Source organism: Pelodiscus sinensis, chromosome 10 (assembly GCF_052426305.1).
Source record: "Pelodiscus sinensis isolate ZL-2025 chromosome 10, ASM5242630v1, whole genome shotgun sequence".
NCBI classification, from domain to species: Eukaryota; Metazoa; Chordata; order Testudines; family Trionychidae; genus Pelodiscus; species Pelodiscus sinensis.
In genome coordinates this window covers 46,863,872-46,887,488 of record NC_143061.1, presented here as the reverse complement: position 1 = coordinate 46,887,488, position 23,617 = coordinate 46,863,872, and the positions used below count along the sequence as shown (strand labels likewise).

At 45.4% G+C, this 23,617-nt stretch overlaps 2 protein-coding genes and 1 long non-coding RNA gene across 3 annotated transcripts; 2 read left to right on the top strand and 1 right to left on the bottom strand.

Moving 5' to 3' along the window:
- Positions 1–1,721: 1,721 nt before the first annotated feature.
- Positions 1,722–8,135, top strand: OTOS (otospiralin). Its single transcript, XM_006125189.4, has 4 exons — positions 1,722–1,799; positions 2,210–2,303; positions 2,632–2,658; positions 7,724–8,135. Exons 2-4 carry the CDS (start codon positions 2,246–2,248, stop codon positions 7,906–7,908), a joined length of 270 nt encoding a protein of 89 aa, XP_006125251.1. The 5' UTR covers positions 1,722–1,799; positions 2,210–2,245; the 3' UTR covers positions 7,909–8,135.
- A 5,192-nt stretch (positions 8,136–13,327) lies between these two features.
- Positions 13,328–16,671, bottom strand: LOC142830744 (uncharacterized). Its single transcript, XR_012906196.2, has 2 exons — positions 16,535–16,671; positions 13,328–13,777 (listed from the first exon to the last, which is right to left on the bottom strand). It is a non-coding gene; the product is annotated as an uncharacterized LOC142830744 (long non-coding RNA).
- Positions 16,626–22,711, top strand: COPS9 (COP9 signalosome subunit 9). Its single transcript, XM_075937490.2, has 3 exons — positions 16,626–16,758; positions 18,129–18,201; positions 22,380–22,711. The coding sequence occupies exons 1-3, from the start codon at positions 16,696–16,698 to the stop codon at positions 22,415–22,417; spliced, it is 174 nt and encodes a 57-aa protein (XP_075793605.1). The 5' UTR covers positions 16,626–16,695; the 3' UTR covers positions 22,418–22,711.
- Positions 22,712–23,617: the final 906 nt, after the last annotated feature.

Sequence of the window (23,617 nt, the reverse complement as noted above, 5' to 3'; positions counted from 1 at the left end):
GCATGGGCCAGTCCCATTATGCAAGGAAAAGGGAAATGATAGCAGGTATGTCTGCAGGGAGTGAAAGGAGCAGTGGATGGAAGCTCTTGGTTAAGCAGGGCGTAGGCAAACCTAAGACGGGGTGGGGAAGAGCCTCTGTGGGCCGGATCTAGCCCGACAACCGGGTTGATCCAGCCCATGGAGGCGCTGCTGCAACCCTTCCCCCAAGCCAATTAGGGTTTGGGGACAGGAGGAGGAGCATGAAATTTCCTGCACCCTGCCAGGAGCCACCACATGCTCTTGGCAGGGTGGGAGGAGAGTACATGCGCTCCTGCACCCCCAACCCCTGATTGGCCTGGGTGCGGGGGGAACACGCAAAGTTTCCTCTGCCCTGACCCCAACCTGTGAGAAGCGTGCAGCACTTAGAATTGCCACATGCTTCTGGCAGGGCAGTAGGAGGCTTTGTGTGCTCCCCCGCCTCCAGACCCTGATCAGCCTGGAGCGTGGAGGAACACAGGAAGTCTCCTGCCATGCCAGGGGCATGGGTACCTAGGGGAAACTTGGGGGGGACAAACGGGCTCCCCCACCCCCAGACCAATCATGGTCTGTGGGTGGAGAAGCCCAGTAGCATCCTGGTCCCGCCCCTTCCGGCACAGCCCAGGGACACTTCAAAAAATTATTGCCCACCCCTGACCTAAGATGACCCCAATGAAAGGATAGCTCACATTATGATGACCATGGATCTCTCCATCTGTTATGAAGCAGCTTGCACCCTATACCTATGGGCCTGGCACATGAGCTGTGAACATCATCCTGACATTTCAACCTGGTCTGAGCGGGTGAGGAAGTTAGAAGCCCCTGCAACTGTAGATTCAGCAGCATGATCTGAATTGGCCCTGCCAAATAGATGTACATGAATCCTCTGCACCCCTTAATGAGAACACTTTTATTTGCTCCCCTTTATCCCACAGATAAACCTCTTGTCGGCATGGTTTTTATGCATACAAAAAGGGGAAAGTGTGGTACAAATTAAAATCACCAATGGTAAAGACCTGTCTCCTCCTCCAAATGATTTTAAAGTCCAGTCAGCAATCTCAGTAGCCAGCATAGAAGTGAATCCACAGTACCCATTGCCCATGGGAAACCAGCCTCTCCCCTCTGGTAAGTCGATATCTATATTTTTATAAAAGGACAGGTGTCTGTCACAGAGAACATTTGAGAATATACAGGAAGACTTGAGAAGCCTGGGTCTGGGGTGGATCCTTCAGTGGCCTAGTGAATAAGGTGTCAGCCTCCAGAAGTTGGAGTTGTGATTTTGAGTCCTGAAGCTGGGCAGCTGCCTCCAGATTCCCCAAGGCTAGAGCTGGTCCAGCTGAGGACAGGGAGGTGGGTTATCAGCTTCCCTGGAGATGGCAGGGGCAAGCTTCCTGGGAGGGGGGATCCACCTCAAAATTTACAATAAGTGCCAATGAAAATTCTGAGAAGACCTTTTCCCAAAGAAAAAAAATTAGAGAGATAGTGTTATCTGTAATTACTGAATTAGTTACTGGATATTTTTTTCTAGTTTTATAATATAGGAATTTTATTCCCAAAGTTTTTCTAGACATTTCTAACCACAGATGGATCTGCAATATATTATAGATGTATGACAGCGACATGTTTCTAGATTAATCTGAAAAAAATCAGATTGGTGAATTAAGTAAGTGACGTTCCTTTCCTTATTCCCCACCCTTCTGTAAACTGTGGTGCTATTTACAGCAATAGAAGCCGATTCAGATTCTTGCAACTGACACAGAGCTGAAGACTCATTCCAAAGAAAGGTAGGGGAAAGGGTCATTTCTACAGTGAAACTAAAGTAACTACAAAACAAAATATTTCCAGAACACTTAATTTCATGACAATGCAGGTGAACTTCTATTAATTTTAACATTCCATAAATCCAGAAGAACAGCAAGTCTCAGCACTGCAGTTATTGTAACATACTGAAAGTTTTTTTAAATCAACAATTTTCATGAGAACAGCTATATTGGGTCAAAACATCAGTTCCTCTGGCCCAGTAGCCTGTCTCTGGCAGTGGCCAGTGCCAATTGCTTCTAGGATTTGGAGGATTGGAGACATCTGGATATGTCATAAATATCTTACTGTCACTTTAGTGAAAAATAGATTATTCCAATCTTTTTTTGTAGAAGATAAATGTATTTTGATATATTCTCTCTATATCATTTTATAGATATTTTGAAAACAGGAATAATAATTTGCAGAGATCATGAGAGTTATCTTTATTGGCTTAATTTTCTTCTACATGTTGATGAATGCATTAACAGGTAAGTTAACTTTTATATTTATTTTCTTTATTTTTTCCAACTGTCTTAAATGTTTTAATCAACATCTGTCAACTTGCATATGATATCAAATGTTATTTGTACACCAGCCATTATAGGCAAACATTATTCAGATTGTATCACTGAATAACTGGAAACAGTGGTCTTTATTCAGTGGTCTCAAACACACTAGTTTAGCTGTCAGTAGGCGTAGCTGTCAGTAGGCATCAATGCATTGCAGAGTTGGTCAGCTTCTGGGCTATACAGCACATCTTTGTATACTGCAAACCCTTCAGAGACCTGCTACTGATTATTGTGTATTTATTTACAGATGCCCGGCCAATACAGGATGAAGACGGTAATGTTTTTCAGTCATTTTCTCCCCCCTACATTTCTAAAAATTGGAAGAGACATTTGTAATTGGTGGACCAATTCCAAAATGCATTATAGTCAGTGGGGAAGACTCTTATTGCATCAAAGGGCTTTGAATCAGGCTCTGACAGAGATGTTTTCATCTGTTGCTGATGATAGTGTATGAAATAAGAAGTAAATAAATAAATGCATGAAGTGTTGTTAGGCAATTGATTAAAGTAAAAACATTTTTCATATTACAAAGAGAGAAGATTTGTTAGCAAAAACAGAAAAACTGGTAACTAAGGAAAGACCTTAGATGATCAGCAGACTGTGTGTTTTACAATACTATCATGAATTAAGAACAACGAAATGGCAAATTAAATGTAATGTTGATAAATGCAAAGTAATGCACATTGGAAAAAATAATCCCAACTATACATACAATATGATGGGGACTAATTTATGCCTCATGAGGTTTAACTGGTAATTCAAAGTAAGGGGTTTATTTCGGAATCGCCCTTCTCTGCGGCAGTTCTTCCGGGCTAGTCAATTTCCAAAATGGCGACCACCCGGGAACATTCTAATTTGCTATTTCAGTTGCCCTTATTAGCCTGCCTAGTTCAAAATAGGGGGCTAGTGTAGACATACTTTAAGCGGGGAGGGGGGCGGGGGGATATGTTAGAGGACTATAAAATCATGACTGGTTTGGAAAAAGTGAATAAGGAAAAGTTATTTACTTATTCCCACAATAGAAGAACTAGGGGTCACCAAATAAAATTAATAGGCAGCAGGTTTAAAACAAACAAAAGGAAGTTTTTCTTTACTCAGCGCACAGTCAACCTGTGGAACTCCTTGCCAGGGGATGTGGATGGTGAAGACTAGGACTTTAACAAGGTTAAAAAAAGAGCTAGATGGAGTCATGGAAGTTGGGTCCATCAATGGCTATTAGCCAGGATGGGTACAAATGGTGTCTCTAGCCTCTGTTTGTCTGGAAATGGGAGACAGGAGAGGGAGGGATCACGTGAGGATTACCTGTTGTGTTCCCTCTCTCTGGGCATCTGGTGTTGACCACTGTCAGAAGACAGGATACTGGGCTAGATGGACCATTGGTCTGACCCAGTATGGCCATTCTTATGTTCTTATTTAACACCAGACTTTTAAATATACTGGATTTGCAGGAACCTCTGGATGCATGTCTACTTATTGGCAAGAAATCCCATCATCCAGGACAAAAAAAGCTTAAAATCAAATTACCAGAAAACCAATTAAAAAAGAAAATAGTTACACACTCTCAGACGGCACATATCAGTACAGAGTCTGGAGCAATGCAGATTTTACATCAACTGAGGGATAGTATGCAATGTTCGCCTTTATTTTTAAAATGTCACCCTAACAATATTTCAAATGCCTTATTGATTGATAGGTGTTGGTGCTTCAGAGCAGTGGTTCTCAAACTTTTTGACCTCTAGCTCAACACAAACATTTCTGTGGACTACCAGTCAACCAACCATGACAAAATGGGTGCCGGAGCAGGCGAAGGATGGAGGGAGTCTGGGAGGGGGACAGAAAGGGTGCAGGAGTGGAGTGGGGGGCAGGGAGAGAGGATACAGAAGTAGGTGTGGGTCTTAGGGGTGGAGGTGATGGGGAAATGAGGTCTGGACATGAGGGGGATAGGGGTACTTACCTCTTTCCATGCCCCCTGCTGCTCCCAGGCATGGCCAAGCCTCCAGGTGAGCTGTTTCCTGTGCTGTCATTTCCCCAGCCAGGGGAAGGAGCAGCAGCAGTATGCAGAGCTGCTTCCTCCCCCTGCAAGCTGCATCTGGCCCACGAGGCTCCCCCTGCCCGCACCAGGAACCTGGCACTGGCACTCCAATCTCATGATGAGGGGCCATGGGGCTGGAGCACCAGCACAGACTTCCTGCTGCGGGGGGTGGAGGGAACCCACAGCCTACCTGCAAGACATTTGCTGACCACTAGTAGTCTGCAGACCGCACTTCGAGAACCACTGATTTAGAGTTAGCTAGTTATTTCTGAGGACAACATGGGGGAATTTTGTTGACCATATGTTTGCTTAAATTCTAATTCAGAGCAAAGAGCATATGACAGACAATTTTTCTATGACTGCTAGAAAAAAAGCTGAACACAAACACTATACCACATTCACTGGCATGTGTGTTGTCATAAGAGCAAAGAACTGTTTTGAATATGCTGATACCCAATAATGTAACATTCCACAGGTAAAAAGCAATGCCCATCAAAACATGAACCTTGGTAGACAATGGGGGTTGGGTTGGAAAGAATGTGAGTATATGTTATTGAAAACAAATGTTTTAATTCCATGCAACAAGCCTCATTGTCTTACTTTAATTATACCTCACAACTCAGTGTTTTTCTGCACATTAACAAATTTAAGATGTAATAAGGAAAGTGAAATATTTTATTTGAACACAGGAAATAATTTTAACCCCACAGCCCAATTAAAAAACACACACTTCTTCTTGGTGTGTATTTTATAATATAATAACCTAGCGGGGGTAATATTTTACAGTGCACACCAGCAAATGTTTTTGTTTTGCACTGTTCCAAGGAGCAGACTGCAGCATGAACCTGGAGGCCATCTAATACAAGCAGTGGACTCAATTCCACAGATATCAGTATCTGATTCACTTGATTTTGTTTTGTTGCTATCTGTGACTATGCACTGCAAATTCTAGCTTGTGAAATTAGGGCTTGATCCCAGGACTCCAGACAACCACTAGTTCCCACTAAAGGGTCTGATCTGAAGCTCATCAAAGTCAATAGAAACACTCTCACTGTCTTCAATGGGGTTTGGACATATCCAAAATATTAGGAGAGCAGATGTCTTCATCCAGCAAAGCACTGAAGTACACACGTTAACTTTATGCCTGTTGGCACTTCAACTAAGTACCATGTATGCTGAAGCGATTTACTGGATCAAGACCTAAAGGTGTTCAGAACCTGGAAGCATCAGGCCCTTAGCACACTGAACTGGCAGCCTAAGCCATTTTCTTTACAAACAAAGTCAAAACCTGGCTGTGTGCACATTGGGCAGTGTCTGCAACTTCTAGACACTTCCTATTTCTATCTCTCTTTCCATCTTTGTAGCCTTTTGGTTTTGCTACCTACAGAGAAGTGACACAATTCCAAGGCTTTAGAATTCTGCAAGCCACCTTAGACCCTGATACACTTGAACCTCTTTAATCTGGCAAGTCTGGGAAACAGGGATGCCAGATTAAAGATTTTGCTGGGCTATGGAGAGTGCTGCAGGGTCTGGGTGTGAAAGAGTGGGGGGTAGGGAGCTTACACTGCCACCCCACTTCTGAGGGCAAACGTAGCTCCATGCTCTCCGCTGCTCCCAGGCACTGCCCTCTGCCATTATGGGAGCAGTGGAGAAAAGCTGCAGGGGAAGCGGCTCTGCACACTACCTCCAGCTGGGGATAAGGGGGAGTGGCAGTGCGCAGAGCCCCTCCATACCATGGGTGTTCCCAGATTAGGATCACCCAAAGTACAGAGGTTTAAGTGTATTTTGTGCCTTACCCTCACCGAGCTCTATTGATGCAAGGGTCAACCTGCATGGAGCCACTTGTACAATCAGGTCTCAGAGTGGGTATGAGAAGTCTCGGAATGTGGCCTGTACCCTGCAGGAAGCTGAAGCCAAATAAATGTTAATTGTGTTATCATGGAAAAGTATAGAAAAGTTCTGTGCTATTCACGTTGTTTAAGTGGAAAGGATTCTAGTTGGGGATCCTCTTAGCTGATAGCAAGAATCAAATTGTTTGGCATCCAAGCGGTCATTTGCAGTGTGTGTAGGAAAAGTTGTCTTTGTTTGCAGAATAATTAATACCAATGTCAGAGGATTTTGGAAAACCTTCCTGTATAAAGTCACACAATGCCATCAGTTGTCATTCAAAACTTCCATTGATTCCATTACTCTATGAAATATCCTAATATTGAGAACAGCATTTTCAGTTACAACCTGCTCAATTTGGAGTGCTTCTCACTAGGCTAATAACAAGCAGTACTTTACAATCACATAGCACGTCTTCACTCACCGCGCTGGAGATCAACGTTCTCATGTTTGATTTAGTGGGTCTAGTATAGCGCCATAAATGGAATGCGGAGGACTGCTCCAGCTGACATCTGTGCTTCTCTCAGTCGCAAGAAGTAAGGGAAATCGATGGGAGCATTTGCTCCCATCGGCCTCCCACAGTGCCACACTGGGCTTAAGGTAGCCAATTCCAGCTACATATTCTACATAGCTGGAGTTGCGTACCTTAAGCCAACCTTCCCGGTCTAGTGTAGACCTGGCCTAAGTGAGTAAGTACTTCAGTACCCCTGTAAGATAGTTTACAAGGATTATACCTTTAAGAGATGGATCTAATGACACATGGCCAGATTCTTAGATACACCATTCCTGTCCTGGGCAGAGGAAAGTGGTGGAAGGGGATGGCAGAGGTTATTTAAAGCCAAGGTTCCCTCCAAGCTGCATGACAACACAGTCCTGGAGCTGCTTATTCAGCCAGCCAGGGGCTCAGGGCTCCATGCACAGAACTGCCTGACTGGGCTATTAAGCAGCTGAGGGGCCATGTTACTGCACAGCTTAGAGGGAATCTTGCTTAAAGCCACCTTTAGGTGTTGTAATTTTAACTACGTCTAGTCCTCAATCAGCCTACAACACAAAGTACAACAGCCCCAGGCCTGTTCTATCTTGGGCCAGCATCTAACAATCCTCTGTGGCCATTATACCAGACCACAAATACTTTGGCCATGCCCTTCTTCATTCCCTCTCTGGTCTGCCCATCGTCTCCCCTGCACAAGGGACAAATGAGTCGGCAGTGTACAACTTTTACAGTGGCTGTATGGCAGGCAGAAAACCACCTGGTGGCATAAAGGGCAACAGGTCTAGAGAATCAGGGCTTCAGTAAGGGTAAGTGACCTACTTCATACAGAAATCTAGGACTAGAACCCAGGAGTCTTGGCTCCCAGTCTCATGCTCTAACCAACACATTTCATATTCTCTTCATCTAATTCTGCAATTTTTATTGTAGACACGTATCAGGAACCTGCAGCCCTCCCGTACTGGCCTTTCTGGTCCAGTGATTTTTGGTCATACGTTGAGTATTTCCGGACCCTGGGAGCATACACCAGAATCAACGAAATGGCCAGAACCCTCTTTGCTCAATATCCTTTTGGGAATACTCTTGGTTATGATGTTCCTTATCATGAGCACTAATGATTCATACTTCTGCTAATGCTAATGCTGAAATCTTTAAATGAATTTACTGCTGCCAGTAAGCACACCTGAATTGCTTATTCAGTCTGTAATGTTATTTCAATATTTTATATATTCAAGCACTCTTATATTGTATAGCATTTCCATGCTTGTAAAATGGCAGATAATTAGTCCAGCTTTTCATTTCAATACAGTGTATTCTTTTGTGCAAAAATAAAAAAATCATTTATTCCAATCTTGGTTTTGGTTATTTTGTATTTTAAAATGTACACACTGAGTAGTCTGTACACTTTGACTAATATATAAAGAGTAACATCAAACATATATTGACCCAAATCATTATTATAAGAGTCACTTTTTGCAAAAGGCCTTCATCTATTTAACCAATGGAAGTGGGCTCAGATAACCCAGGCTGGACAGGGAATTCCACATTAAGAGCTCTCAATTGACAGTGCTTTGCAACCTGCTCCCTGATTTTCACATTGACAGTTTATGGTCCCAATTCTTTCACTATGTCCGAGTGCAATTGTACAGAGTTGATTTGGGGTCCCTTGTTACATGCAAGTGAGTGCAGAACAGATTGCACTTTAACTTTTGCTGCTGCCACTGAGGGCATAAAGTCCTTTACACTAGCAGAGGACAAATGTAGCAGAGATCAGTTTGGCTGTATATCCTCCATCTTTAACACCTTTTTGTTGTGGGGAGGAACATGTGGCACAGGTTGGGGGATTATCGTAGGTTGTGCTTCCTCACCCTGTATTTCTTTGCAAGCAATCCTCACACATGCTTACATAAATTCACCACACTATAGACATTCAACAACGGATAACTTCATGTCCCATCACGATAAGGCTTTCCCCAGGTTTCAGTGTATTCCCTAGGCATAACATGAGAGGCTGGGGATAGAGATCTCATTTCTCTGGACTTCTTAGTCTTTTTCCACTACCTCCCACCACCTCTATTTAACAGTCCCCAGCTGATGAGCTGACTCCTACCAGTCCTAATCAATTACCTCTCAACTTGGCCCATGCAAGGGCACTTGCAAGGTGTGCAGAGTGGTGAGCTAACCCTAGCCTATTCCCACTCTGTCACACGGATACACTTCCTCCACTTGCTCTATGCAAGCAGAGCATTTCCTTACACCATGGGAACACTCTTCTAGGATCCTCCAACCAAGTCAAGACTATTAGTTCAAGAGTCTCCAGCTGGAGACAGAGACAGTCTTGCAGATTGCTGAAACCCAATGGGATTTTGAGAGCCTTCTATCAATATCTTAATTCATCATAATCCCTTTCCTTTATCAATCAATGTATTTTTTTCCTTAAATGATGTACTAAAGATACTGTCATCACTAGTCAAACCAAAAAACAGGACTGTGTAGCACTTCAAAGACTAACAAGATGGTTTAATAGGTGATGAGCTTTCGTGGACCAGACCCACCTCCTCAGGTCTGGCCCACAGAAGCTCATCACCTATTAAACCATCTTGTTAGTCTTTAAAGTGCTACACAGTCCTGTTTTTTGTTTCAGCAAGCCCAGACTAACACGGCTACATTTCTACCACTAGTCAAACCAGTTAGTCTCCCCTTCTTGGTATCAGTGATTTGCTCTAGTAGTTACAAACTGAGAACAAACATCCTTGAGGCAAGAGACACCTTATGTCCTGATTCTCCAAAGCTTTGCACCTTGAGTAGTCATTTACATGTGGGCAGAATGGACAGGAAGTGCTACTATTCTGTTTTGGTAACATGTTACAATCACCCTGCACAGATTTAAATAGCTGTACAAAGTTGTAGGGCAATGAAGAAACAGGACGTCTATCACCAGAATATCACAGAGCAAGTCTTCCCTAAACAGAAGACTTGCATAGCACAGCCGTTCGTATGGTAGTTCATCAACAAGAATTATTCTGCCTGTTTTAGGTCCTTGTAGGCTAAGCTAGCCTACTCTTGGGCCCCAGACCTGTGCTCAGGCCCATAAATAAACAGTGGTCCCCCTTAAGCCTGGGCCCAGACTACATGTAGTGGAGCCCGCAACCCAAAGCAGTTCAGCAATCTTTACACTGGCCCATTGGTGCAGGGTGGGGCAGACAACAGTTCAACAGTTTAAAGGCTGGATAAATAGTTGATAAGGTCCAGTCACTGGTCAGGGCAGGGCAACAAGCCAGGTAAGGGGCTCAAGCCTTGCTACAGGCTGAGCAGCAGTTTATCAATTCAAGCCACATCAGGGCAGGGGCAATAAACAAACAGTATAATCAGTTAAACAGTTTAAAGCTCACGCCTGTCTGAAGGATGAGCAGGGATTGGGTCTCCTTGCTGGTGAAAAGCCAACAAAGGGTTTTTTTTTTATCCCCATGGGGAAAACCTGCCACCCAAGGTGAGGGGGGGTGGGACACAGGCCCACCCACTCCACGGCCTCCCAGCTCAGGGCCCTTACAGGAATCTGGGCTGCAACGCACCAACCAGGTCACTGGTTAAGTGGGGATCCTGACTGCAAGGTGCTGCCCTGTTGACCTCTATTTCCTCAGCCAACCCAATGTTGTCTATCCCTGGTCTGCTTCCTGGTTCCCCCTGTGAGCCTACGTTCTCCTTTGAGAGATGTCCCTGTGGGTGCTCCACTAGGTCAAGGTGCATCCCAGCGTCTTTGATCGGAGATTTTTCTCAGCAGTGCCCCTCCCTGGGGCCATGCGCCACTTTGCTGCCTAAATGGTCTGGGCTCGGCAGTTCCTTCTCTACAGTCTGGGCCAGAGATAGAGTCCAGCTGTCATGCTGCCCACCTCAGCAACATAGTTTCTTAGTTACACATAGTTACATAGCTACTTAGTTTCAGTTAACATACAGCTAGTTGGTTAGTATCTTTCTTCTTCCTGTTTATTTAAAAAACCCACTTCCGTTTCAACATGCTGGCGTCTCCCAGTTTCAAGAGCTGTTCCCTTTGTAAAGAAGCCATCCCTGTCTCTGATGACTGCTCTGAGTGTGTCAGATGTTTGGGGGAGTCCCATGACCTCCAAAAATGCTCTCGCTGCCAAAAATTAAAAGCAGGGACTCGGACGGACAGGGAGCTATGTCTGAAGCTATCCCTGCTCCACGACTCCCTCAGACCTGCATGGGACTCTGAACAAAACTCTGCAGAGTCTCAGCAAAAACCCTCTAAGTCCAGGAGAAAGCCTGCTTCTTGTGCTTCCCCAGGCAGAAGGAAGAAGCATGGACTTTCAGTCTCGTCAGCAAAACAAACACACAAACGGTCCTGTAACGCTTTATAGACTAACAAAACATGTAGATGGTATCTATATTTCTGAGTTCTCTGTATCTGATTTCTCGCTTACAGACAACCCCTCAACCTGAAATGAATTCTTTCCAGTAACCATGTCACACAACCACATCATAAGCATCCAGGAACCCAGCCCTGCAACCAAACACGATGCCAACTCTGCCCACATATCTTTACTAGCGAATTTATCACTGCAGCCAACAACATAAGCTACCAAATCAAAAGGTCATTTGACGCACATCCAGTAATTTGATCTATGCCATCAAATGCCAGCAATGTCCCACTGCTCTATATACTGGACAAACTGGATCGTCTCTGTGGGAAAGAATCAATGGACACAAATCAGATATACGTAAAGGAAACATACAGAAACCTATGGGAGAACTCTTTAATCTTCCTAATCACCGTTTAAAAAATCTTCAAGTGGCTGTCTTGTCACAAACCAATCCTACTAGCCAGATACACAGAGAAGCATTGGAATTAGAGTTCATCCGCAAATTCAATTCTCATGCTAATGGACTCAATCCTGATGAAGGATGATTAGGACACTATCTACCTAACAGTCAATGAAGGTGCAAACAGCTCTTTGTGTAGATTTCTAAGCCAGGAAGGATACTATGCCAGGAAGTATACTGCTTCGCTTTAACTACCCATTCTTCAGATACTTACTGATTCCCTCTACCTTCCTGAATTTTCTATAACCTCTGCTCCCTGTCTCCCCTCTCCTCCTCCTTCTCTCCTATTTATTTTGGGTCTGTACATCCTAAACTCAAAACTCTGGTCATCTGAAGAAGTGGACTGTGCCCGTGAAAGCTCATGATACCATCTACATGTTTTAACAAAAGACAGGACTTCAGCAAGACCAGACTAACACGGCTACATCTCTATTACTATCTACATGTTTTGTTAGTCTATAAAGTACTACCAGACCATTTGTTGTTTTTTTCTGTATGGCTACTCCCTGAAGCTTCAGTCTCATCAGCGTCAGCCACTCTGTGGCTGAGCGCTTTTGACTCTGCAGTGCCAAGGCAAAGAGCTTTCAGCATCCGCCTTTCTGAATGCACCCACGGTCCCCCCAGTGATCCCAGTGCTGACCTCAGGCTCACAGCAGCCTATTCAAACAGCAGAAGCAGCACTTCCCTCTGATTCTGCAGCTCTGCTTGAGCCTTTGAAGCTGCAGAGGCTGCCTGCCTGCTCAGCAGGGAGCAACAAACAGCTGTGACTCACACCAACTCAGCTTCCAGCTTCCACAGTGCCATCACCAGCTCACCTCACATGGCACCACAGTCCCTCTGCACCAGGACACAGGCTGCAGTTTGGTTCTGCTCAGCACCAATGCCACAGTTCAGCAGAGCTCACCTTCTTCCCGCTCCAGGGTCTCTTCTTCTGGATGGGGATTTTTCACCAGAGCCACAAATACAACACTGCCAGTCCCCCACCACCCTTCCCCACTTTTCCAGTGGGGAGGAAGATGACTTAGAAAACAAAAATCTTTCTCCACCTTATTACCCACCTGAGTCTAGAACCCCACGCAGGCAAAATACACCTGCCACACGATACCTGTGTTATGCCCACCCATGGGTGGCACCACCTATACCATTCCCTGGCTACCTGCCATACTGGGGTAACTGGGAACACTACAGAGCATGGCATACATGGAAGCAAGTCCACAACCCTCCCCCCGCCAACCCTTCAAGTGGAGGTGGACTCTAATGCTGAATCTCTACTAGACATACACACGGAAATCACAGGGGAAGATTCACCTATGGCTACTAGGGCACCCCCTCCACCCCAACAAGCCAAACTGCCCACCATATCCACATCAACGGATGAACTCTCCCACTTTCAGCACCTCTTTAAGAGGGTGGTGGACAACCTCAATATTGCTTTGGAGGAGGTCTCAGATAACCAACATGAGCTCACAGACATATTGCAAGTCACTGCTACCTCCAAAAGAGCACTCTCCATTAATGCAGCTATCCTGCAGCCTGCACAAACGATATGTCAGATCCCTGCCTCCATCGCACCCACAAGCAAGTGCATGGACTGGAAGTATTTTGTTCCCTCTAAGGACACAAAATTCCTCTACATACACCCTGCTCCCAACTTGCTAGTAGTGGAAGCAGCTAACCAGAAGAACAAATAACACCAACAGTTCAAGATCACTTTATTCATCAAAGATAATAGAAGGATGGGGGCATTTGGGTGGAAAGTATACTCCTCCACCTCGCAAATTCAGGGTGGCTAATTACATGGTGCTATTGGTGAAATACGACCACAGAAACTACTCCAAAATACTAACTTTTATTGATGACATGCCTCAAGACAGGAAACAATTGCAGGCACTGGTCTCTGAAGGCCAATTAATATCCCACACAGCACTCCAATCTGCACTAGTTGTGGACACAGCCACCAGGTCCATAGCCACAGCAGTTGTTGTGCATCATAGCTCTCATCTTCCTCCTTCCCAAGGGAAATCCACACTGTAATAGAGGAGCTTCCATATGACTGCCAAAAGCTCTTTGCTGCCAGCACCGGTGAAGTCTTCTACTCCATGAAGGACTCTCGAGCAACCCTGAGATCCTTGGGCATACAAACACCTATGCCAAAGAAAAAAACAATGCAGGTATCAGCCATACCAATGATATCCCTGCTACTCACACCAAGCACAGCGTTGAAAATATAGGTACTGTCCCATGGGAATCGAGACTGAAGGGGAAAAACAACTGAGGAGAGTTGGCAGTTTTCCAAAGGGACATTGTTAAGGGCCCAAGAGCAAGCTATTCCGATGCATCGGAAAGATAGAAAATATGGCAAAAGACTGCCTTGGCTTAACTGCGAGATCTTGCATGATCTAAAAATAAAAATGGAGTCCTATAAAAAATGGAAAGTAGGACAAATTACAAAGGATGAATATATGCAAACAGCACAGGAATGCAGGGGCAAGATTAGAAAGGCAAAGGCACAAAATGAGCTCAAACTGGCTACGGGAATAAAGGGAAACAAGAAGACTTTTTATAAATACATTAGAAGCAAGAGGAAGACCAAGGACAGGGTAGGCCCACTAGTCAGTGAGGAGGGAGAAATAGTAACAGGAAACTTGGAAATGGCAGAGATGCTCAATAACTTCTTTGTTTCAATCTTCACCGAGAAGTCTGTAGGAATGCCTAACATAGTGAATGCTAGTGGGAAGGGGTTAGTTTTAGAAGGTAAAATAAAAAAAGAACAATTTTAAAATCACCTAGAAAAGTTAGATGCCTGCAAGTCACCAAGGCCTGATGAAATGCATCCTAGAATATGCAAGGAGCTGATAGAGGAGGTATCTGAGCCTGTAGCTATCATCTTTGGAAAATCATGGGAGACAGGAGAGATTCCAGAGGACTGGAAAAGGGCAAATATAATGCCCATTTATAAAAAGGGAAATAAGAACAACCCAGGAAACTACAGACCAGTTAGTTTAACTTCTGTGCCAGAGAAGATAATAGAGCAAGTAATTAAGGAAATCATCTGTAAACACTTGGAAAGTGGCAAGGTGATAGGGAACAGCCAGCATGGATTTGTACAGAACAAATCATGTCAAACCAATCTGATAGCTTTCTTTAATAGGATAATGAGTCTTGTGGACAAGGAAGAAGTGGTGGACGTGGTATACAGGCAGTCCCAGGGTTACGTACAAGATAGGGACTGTAGGTTTGTTCTTAAGTTGAATCTGTATGTAAGTCAGAACTGGCGATCAGATTCAGCCGCTGCTGAAACTGACCGCCAGTTCTGACTTACATACAGATTCAACTTAAGAACCCCAAGCGTTCCCAAGTCAGCTGCTGCTGAAACTGATCAGCAGCTGATTCCAGGAAGCCCGGGGCAGAGCAACTCTGCCTCGGGCTTCCTGTAGTCAGCGCTGGTCAGTTTCAGCAGCGGCTGACTTGGGGATGCCTGGGGCAGAGCAGCTGGGTTGCTGCTGGGTTGCTCCAGTAGCACCGCTCCTCGGCGCTACTGGACCAACCCAGCAGCACCCCAGCTGCTCTGCCCCAGGCGTCCTGATTCAGCCGCTGCTGAAACTGACCAGCAGCGGCTGAATCAGGACGCCTGGGGCAGAGCAGCTGGGGTGCTGCCGGGTTGGTCCAGTAGCGCCCAGAGCGGCGCTGCGGGACCAACCGGCAGCGCCCCAGCTGCTCTGCCCCAGGGTCCACAACAAAAGCCTGGTCTGCTGGGGGGGGGGCACACTAGCTGCGCCCCCCCCCCCCCCAGCAGACCAGGGACACGGGAGCAAAGCTGCTGCGGCTTTGCTCCCAGTGCCCCTGGTCTGCTGGAGACGGTCCCCAGCAGACCAGGGTCACCGGGAGCAGCTTTTCTCGCCCCGGAGGTCGATCCGCGTAAGTCGGGGACTGCCTGTACTTAGACTTTAGTAAGGCATTTGATTCGGTCTCGCATTATAGTCTTATCAATAAACTAGGCAAACACAACTTAGATGGGGCTACTATAAGGTGGGTGTATAACTGGCTGGATAATAGTACTCAGAGAGTAGTTATTAATGGTTCACAATCCTGCTGGAAAGGTATAACAAGTGGAGTTCCGCAGGGGTCTGTTTTGGGACCGGCTCTGTGGAATATCTTTATCATCAATTTAGATATTGGCATAGAAAGTACGCTTATTAAGTTTGCAGATGATACCAAGCTGGGAGGATAGGGTCTGGAGGAGAGGGTCTGGAGGATAGGGTCATCATTCAAAATGATCTGGACAAATTGGAGAAATGGTCAGAGGTAAACAGGATGAGGTTTAATAAAGAGAAATGCAAAGTGCTCCACTTAGGAAGGAACAATCAGTTTCATACATACAGAATGGGAAACAACTGTCTGGGAAGGAGCATGGCAGAAAGGGATCCAGGGATCAAAGTCAATCACAAGCTGAATATGAATATGATTTGGGGGAATCGGAACATGGGCCTAAGGCCGGCCCTGGCTGCATCTATACTGCGCTGGTGGGGGGTGGGAGGGAGTGATCTCAGCTCTGTGCCTTGACTCAGGAACTGGGCGGTGAGAAGCCCCAGAGAACAATGTGGCAAGTGTCCGTGGCTTTATCACCACGCTCAGGAGCAGCCCCAAGGGGTCTAGCCCTTCACGGGTGACTTAGAAGTGGTGGGAATTAGGCTCCGGCGCCTGCCCCAGAGTGTGGATCTGGCAAGGCCGCCACTGCCAGGGGATTCCCTGCCCCTTGCAAAGGGCCGGGGGAAGCAGCAGGGATCATGATTTAGGCTTTGCAAGAGGCTCTGGTGCCCCGCAGGAAGCAGGCGGCTCCCGCCCCAGCTGGGCGCCGCCACCAGGCAGCAAGGGAGCCCGCCACCAGGCCGGACTGCGCACCATAGAGCGACCAGTCCTCCACGCTTCCAGAACGCCACGACAGCGGCGCTGGGCAGACGCTCCTGACGCCGGAAGCTGGCGACGTGAGCTCAGAGCGCAAGTGGTTCCCGCAGCGGAAGCCGCGCGCCGGGCCCGTTCGCGAGCCGACCCGTGACGGAGCGATGAAGCCAGCAGTGGACGAGATGTTCCCTGAGGGCGCGGGGCCCTACGTGGACCTGGACGAGGTAATGACGCTAGCGGGCAAGGTGGCGCGCGCAGCCCCGTTCTCCCTCCGCTAGGGATGGCGGCGCGGGCTGAGCTGGCGGTTACCGGCTCGCGCTGGGAGAGGCGGGCGGAGCCCGTCACGTGTTGAGTGAGGGTCGGAGCGGGGCAGTGGTCGCACACCCATTGGCTGGTCCCTAACTCCTCCCACAGGGCGGGGCGCCCGGGCCGTGCTGCTGCGGAGCTCAGTGCGACCGGGCGGGTTCCTGGGCCGCTGGTCGGGCCTGGCCTGGCTGTGCTGTAGCGCGGCGCCCAGCGGCAGCCCCTGTGTGTGAGACTCAGCACCTACCAATCCCCGGCCTTGGCCCGAGTCCTCCGCTGCCATCGTGCAGTCTCTTATTTTGAAATGTAATTCGAAATAACGGGCTCGCTCTTCCGACATCCCTCCACAAGGGTTAAGGGACGTTTCGGAACAGCATTTTATTTCAAAATTGGATCAAAATAAGATACGTGTAAATTGTGCATCTTATTCCAAGCTAAGGGTGTGGACTGACTGACTTACAAACAATAGTCCATTATTGTAATGTTCTAGGTGGCTCTGTCTGCATAGCATTTACTGCAGGATTGGGATTGTGGTTATTTCTCACAGTTACACTAGGAAATGTAGCATATGACAGACTGGGAGAAAATGAAGGTTATTGCTGATAATACCAGCCGGCTGTGTCTAGATTGGCATGATTTTCCGGAAATGCTTTTAATGGAAAAGTTTTCCGTTAAAAGCATTTTCGGAACAAAGCGTCTAGATTGGCACGGACGCTTTTCCACAAAAGCACTTTTTGCGGAAAAGCGTCCGTGCCAATCTAGATGCGCTTTTGAGCAAAAAAGCCCCGATCGCTATTTTCGCGATCGGGGCTTTTTTGCGGAAAACAAATCTGAGCTGTCTACACTGGCTCTTTTGTGCAAAAGCTTTGAGCAAAAGGGACTTTTGCCCGAATGGGAGCAGAATAGTATTTCCGCAAGAAGCACTGGTTTCTTACAGTAGGAAGTCAGTGCTTTTGTGGAAATTCAAGCGGCCAGTGTAGACAGCTGGCAAGTTTTTCTGGAAAAGCGGCTGATTTTCTGGAAAAACTGGCCAGTCTAGACACAGCCGCCAAGTATAAGCTCTCCAGAAAGAGGCAAACAATTACACTACTCAAATGAGTTGTACAGATGGTAGCAGAAGTGGGAAAAAGATGGGACAACGTATTATACCTCAAGTGTTATTTGCTAGGTATATAAATGTTTTTATGAACCATAACAATATGTAAAGATAAATAAAGCTTTACATAGTGAATGTTGTTATAAGTTGCCACTAAACTATGCACAGCAGATGATAAAAACACTTCTTTCTTAGGCAGGAGGAAGTACAGGTTTATTGATGGACTTAGCAGCTAATGAAAAGGCAGTTCATGCAGATTTCTTTAATGGTAAGGCAATTCAACACACTCTGGTCCAAGTGCTACTTTATTTTTATATGTTAGTTTTATACTTCGTTATTGATAGTTTTCTAAGTTTGCAGTATTTAATGCTAGAAATTAACAACTACGTTAATTATTGTTAATAGCATGACAGGTTTTGTTGTTGTTGAGATAAACCTGCTTTTGGGTTATTATGATCTTTATATATCTTGAATTTCAGTTTTTTAATGGGAAAAATATTTTGTGATATTCCAGTTTGTATTTTGTCACATTTGTAATAATTAAATGACATTAAATATAAAACTGCAGAATGTATAAACACTACTTGCCTGCCTCCAGCATCTCAAATAGGTTGGTTGAGTTATTGCTCAGATTTGGTCATTCCAAAAGAAATTGCCCAGTCATACTTCATAACTGACTTTGTGCTAGTAACCTTTAAAAGTACAGTAAAAGCTAAGCTGTGTTATCTAACATGATAAGGAAATAGAGGGTGCTGATTCATTAAAAATTCTGGTTAACAAAGTGTTGCACTTACCAATGGAATACCAATTTTCAAAGAATTAGAATGCAATAAAATGAATAAAGCATAAAATAGTGTAAATCACCAGTCTAGTAGTAGTACTTCACTGCAGAGTAGTTGATGACTTGAAGTACTTAGGTGTATACAGGTGGGCTACGTCTACACTGGCATGATTTTCCGAAAATGTTTTTAACGGAAAAGTTTTCCGTTAAAAGCATTTTCGGAAAAGCACGTCTAGATTGGCAGGATGCTTTTCTGCAAAAGCACTTTTGCCATTTGCGGAAAAGCGTCCGTGGCCAATCTAGATGCGCTATTGCGCAAAAAAGCCCCGATCGCCTTTTTCATGATCGGGGCTTTTTTGCGGAAAACAAATCTCAGCTGTCTACACTGGCCCTTTTGGTATTTCCACAAAAAGCACTGATTTCTTACAGTAGGAAGTCAGTGCTTTTGCAGAAATTCAAGCGGCCAGTATAGACAGCTGGCAAGTTTTTCCGGAAAAGCAGCTGTATAAAGTGCAGTATAAAGTGGAAGTGATTTGGTTAAATCTGTAATGACCAGAGCTCGACAAGCTATGTAATCTACTCAGTAGATTACAACCCGAAAGAGCCAGGTTTGGGCAATCTATGCATGTGCAGAACGATCTGCACATGCGCAGATCGCCAGACAGCGCGGCTGGCGAGCAGGGCTTGCCGTGACTCAGCGAGCCCTGGTAATGAACCTTTGACACATCTTGGAAATTGCTTTTTTGAATATATCTCTGATATCAGATTGCTTTCTTGTCTTTTACCTCTTTTGCATAAAAATAGAGTGCAGAATGTGGAATTGCATAACCTCCTGCGAAGTATACTAGTCCCTGTTACTAGATTGAAGTTTTGTACTGGGAGTAGGGATGTAAGCAACTAGTCAAGTAGTGACTCAGCTAGTCGCTTGCCCCCCCCCCCCCCCCCCACTTTCCTTGCTGCCTCCATCAGAGAGAGGCAGCAAGCAAGGGGAGCTGGTGCTTGGGGGAGCTGGCTTAAAAGCCGGTTCCCCGAGCACTATCTCCGCAGGGAGGGCAAGGGAGGCAGAGGCACAGCGGGGAAATGGCGCAAGTGGGGACTGAAGCAGGCCTTGCTCGAGCTGGGTCCCAACCTGCAGAAGTGCAGAACGCAGAAGTGCAGCAGTTGGAACTGTGACAAGGGGGGATTGCTTGGGGTCCCCGCTCGTCCCAGGTTCCTTGCTGCTCTTCTGCCTTTTAAACGTAGTAAGAGTTGCCTGTGGTTCTTACTATATATAAAAGGCAGAGGCGCAGCTGGGATTGTGAGCGTCCCACCTCCTCCTTATCGGCTAATTGAGTGGTGGATGGAATTTCCATTGACTACTTAGCTGATTAATTGAAATTTAACATCCCCATTTGGCAGGGCTTGACAAGTGGCGGTGAGCCCCACTCTCCAGCTGCATGGTTTGGCACGCTGAGCATGCGTAGACTGCGCTGCACATGCGCTGATCGTGCTGTGGCTCCGTGCCAGGCTAAAATCTACTCACCATGGGTGAGTAGATTGCCCTAATTGTCGAGCCCTGCTAATTGGGAGATATCAGAAATGCCAGTTGTTAGAGCTTTCTGGTTGCTAAAGTGCTGAATAATACAACTTTTACTGTATATTGAAATTGTGAACCAAGTTATTGTTTACAAGAGATGTGTCATTTATCAGTACCACAATTCTTTACATGGTACAATAGTTTCAAGAATAGCCAGTTGAATAATAGGGATGTGAATGTTTAACCAGTTAAATCCTTAATGGGCGAGGCTTATTGGTTAAGGTTAACTGGTAGGGGCTAAAGCAACTCCCAGCCTGCCAAGAACAAAAGGCTGCTCCAGCCCCATAGGGGGCCTGCTACAGATAGGAGCTTCTCTGGCCAAGCTGGAGCAGCCCCTTCCTGCAGCGAGCCCAAGCAGGCAGGGGCTGCTCTGGCCAGGATGATGGAACAGCCCCTGCTTGTAGCAGAGGGAAAGGGAGGGGGGGGACGCTTCAGCCCCCATCTAATATGTTTAACCAGTTGACCAATTAAATGGACAATTTAAGAACAATCTTCTTTAGCCTATTTGGACAGGAAATACAATATATGCTTCGGCAATACACATTTTTTATGCTTGGTAATTAATCCAGAAAAGTCCTTACAAATCCAGAGTATTATTAAACCTTACTACAGTTGAAACATAATTGTCACAAACTATGGAGGATGTTTAATCTCAGAAATGTCTTGAGACTATTCATCATTTCTGCCTGTGTTCAAAGTACTGTAGGTTTAGTTTTGTTTTGCTTAAGTTTTTACATCTGGTTAATCAACCCATAGACTATGTCTAGACTGCAGGCTTCTTTCGGAAGAAGCTTTTCCAGAAGAGATCTTCTGAAAAACCTTCTTCCAAAAGAGAGCATCCACACTGCAAAAGTGCATCGAAAAAGCGATTTTGCTTTTTCAAAAGATAGTGTCCACACTGAATGGATGCTATCTTGCATGTAAGCTGTGATTACCAGGGCTTGCCGAACCGCGGCGAGCCCCGCTCACCAGCCACGCTGTCTGGCAATCTGCGCATGCACATATCGCCCAAATCCGTCTCTTCCGGGTTGCAATCTACTCGCCATGGGTGAGTAAATTGCATTATTTGTCGAGCCCTGGTGATTACTATGGATGGAGTTGCCACCAGGGCACCTGTGCTTTTTCCTCTTCTTTTGAAAGAACTTCCTCTTCCCCGTCCACACACAACTTTTTCTGAAAGAGCTCTTTTGGAAAAGGCTTCTTCCTCATATAGAAAGAGGTTTACCAGTTTCGGAAAAACTCTACAGCGTAGACATACCCATAGATTAAAGTGGTTTTACTTAGAATGACCCAATGTTTAGTGCATGTGTCTTACAGCTGTGTCACTCTGTACAATGGAGACAGGCACAATTGTCATGCAACCATCTCCATAAAGTTCCACCAATACATTTAAGTCAAGACATCGGAGTAGCAAGGGGATCTAATTGTCCAAGTTTCTAAACAGGAATTGTGAGTACTAGCAAATTGTGTGACCGTGTTCTTACATAAGCAAGTGTCTAATAAGTTTTCAATAACAAGGCTCATTTGCACATGAAACCTTGGCAAAACCCCATAGTTCAGTACGTATAATAAAAAAACCAGTCCCAAAATTATTTAATAAAACAAAGGGTGTTTTGGAGTTCATCAGAAGCATATCGTGGTGAGAGTATAGTGTGTTCTTAGACAAAGAAATATGAGTATAGCAGACATGGTTATGATCTGAAACCCAGAATCCTGAATCTGCAAAGCTGTTAATCATGAGTGTCAAATTCATCTTGAATAGCGGTACATTATCAGTTAAATCCCCAGTCCTGCAAAAATGCATATAAATGAGACAGGTTACATGTTTAACATTAACTACTTCATTGTTATGCTGAGTGCTCTGTCCCGCTTGAACTGTTGCCCTCTAAATAACTTCAAGGTTTGTTTTTGTTCTCATTGAAGTTAGTGGCGAAACTCTCAGAATTCTCTGATGCAGGATAAGGGCCTCATCCCACATCTTGAATCTGTTTTTTTCTCTTCTTTCCTACATTACTTGCTACAGTAATTTTTATACTTCAGGTCAATGTGCATAAGCATTATATTAATTTCTTTGTTGTTTTCTGAATAGATTTTGAAGATCTTTTTGATGATGATGACATCCAGTGAAATTAGTCTTCCAGCTATGCAATGCTAAGTTGCGGAATCCTCCTGTGGCATTGTCTCTTTTGTTTCTTTAAAAAAAAAAAAAAAAGGAGAATCTATATTTTATCTCTGAAGAGTTATTGGAAACTAGAAGATTGGTAAAGATGTCAGAAGAAAGGAATCATCACTCTGTCATCCCTTGGGCTCTACACAATTATTGACTACAACTGTTATCGTTAGAAGGTTACATGTAGATTTTCTTCAGTTTTACTTGCTGATGTGCTTGTTGAATAAAGTATGAACAAATTCTCTCCCCAAGATGTACTTTCAATTTAATAATGTTGTCATGCAGGGAAATTCCCTGATGAGCTGTAATTTTGTAAAATCATTCATCGTAATTTTTATTATTAGGCAAAGACAAATTACAGTCTTTACCATCTGTTAGGGTATGTCTACACTACAGTGCTAATTCGAACTAGTGCAGCTAGACTTAAAAACTAGTTCGAATTAGCGTTTTGCTAATTCAAACTAGCACGTCCACATAGAGTGGACCCTGAACAGAGGTTAAGGATGGCCGGAAGCAGTGCCGGCAGGGCATCAGATGAGGACTTAGAGCGTGGAGCTGCTGTCTCAGGCTAGCCGAGGGCTGTGCTTAAAGGGACCCGACCCCCACCCCGGACAGACAGTACTCAGGGTTCCCCGCTTGCAAAGTAGTCCTGGCTTGGAGTGCCCTGAGTGCCCACACGCGGAACATCACAGCACTCGGCCATCACCCCGGTTGCACTTGCCACAGGCTGCCATCCGGGGGGAGGAGGCAATCGGGGGGCTGCTGGAGAACTTCCACCCCGAGAAGCCCGCAGAGCCAGCCCAGTCCTCCCCATCGGGGGCGCGTACCCCATTCCTCCCTCACCTCCTTCCACTTACCCTTCCCTAGCCCCCCTTCTTATTGATGTACAAAATAAAGGACAATTGTGTTCAAAAATGGAATCTGTCTTTATTGAACAAAACGGGGGGAGACTGGGAAAAGGAGGTGGGAGAGGGGAAGAGAGAGGGTGGGAGAGGGGAGGGCAACTAAAATGATCAGGGGTTTGGAACAGGTCCCATATGAAGAGAGGCTAAAGAGACTGGGACTTTTCAGCTTAGAGAAGAGGAGATGGAGGGGGGATATGATAGAGGTCTATAAAAGCATGAGTGGTGTGGAGAGGGTGCATAAAGAAAAGTTCT

Bases quoted from the DNA above. Each gene is read 5' to 3' on its own strand.
- OTOS (XM_006125189.4), top strand. From the start codon at position 2,246: ATGAGAGTTATCTTTATTGGCTTAATTTTCTTCTACATGTTGATGAAT. The intron at 2,304-2,631 runs GTAAGTTAACTT...ATTTATTTACAG, and splicing joins GTTGATGAATGCATTAACAG to ATGCCCGGCCAATACAGGAT. The intron at 2,659-7,723 runs GTAATGTTTTTC...TTTTTATTGTAG, and splicing joins GCCAATACAGGATGAAGACG to ACACGTATCAGGAACCTGCA.
- COPS9 (XM_075937490.2), top strand. From the start codon at position 16,696: ATGAAGCCAGCAGTGGACGAGATGTTCCCTGAGGGCGCGGGGCCCTAC. The intron at 16,759-18,128 runs GTAATGACGCTA...CTTCTTTCTTAG, and splicing joins CCTACGTGGACCTGGACGAG to GCAGGAGGAAGTACAGGTTT. The intron at 18,202-22,379 runs GTAAGGCAATTC...TTTTCTGAATAG, and splicing joins TCATGCAGATTTCTTTAATG to ATTTTGAAGATCTTTTTGAT.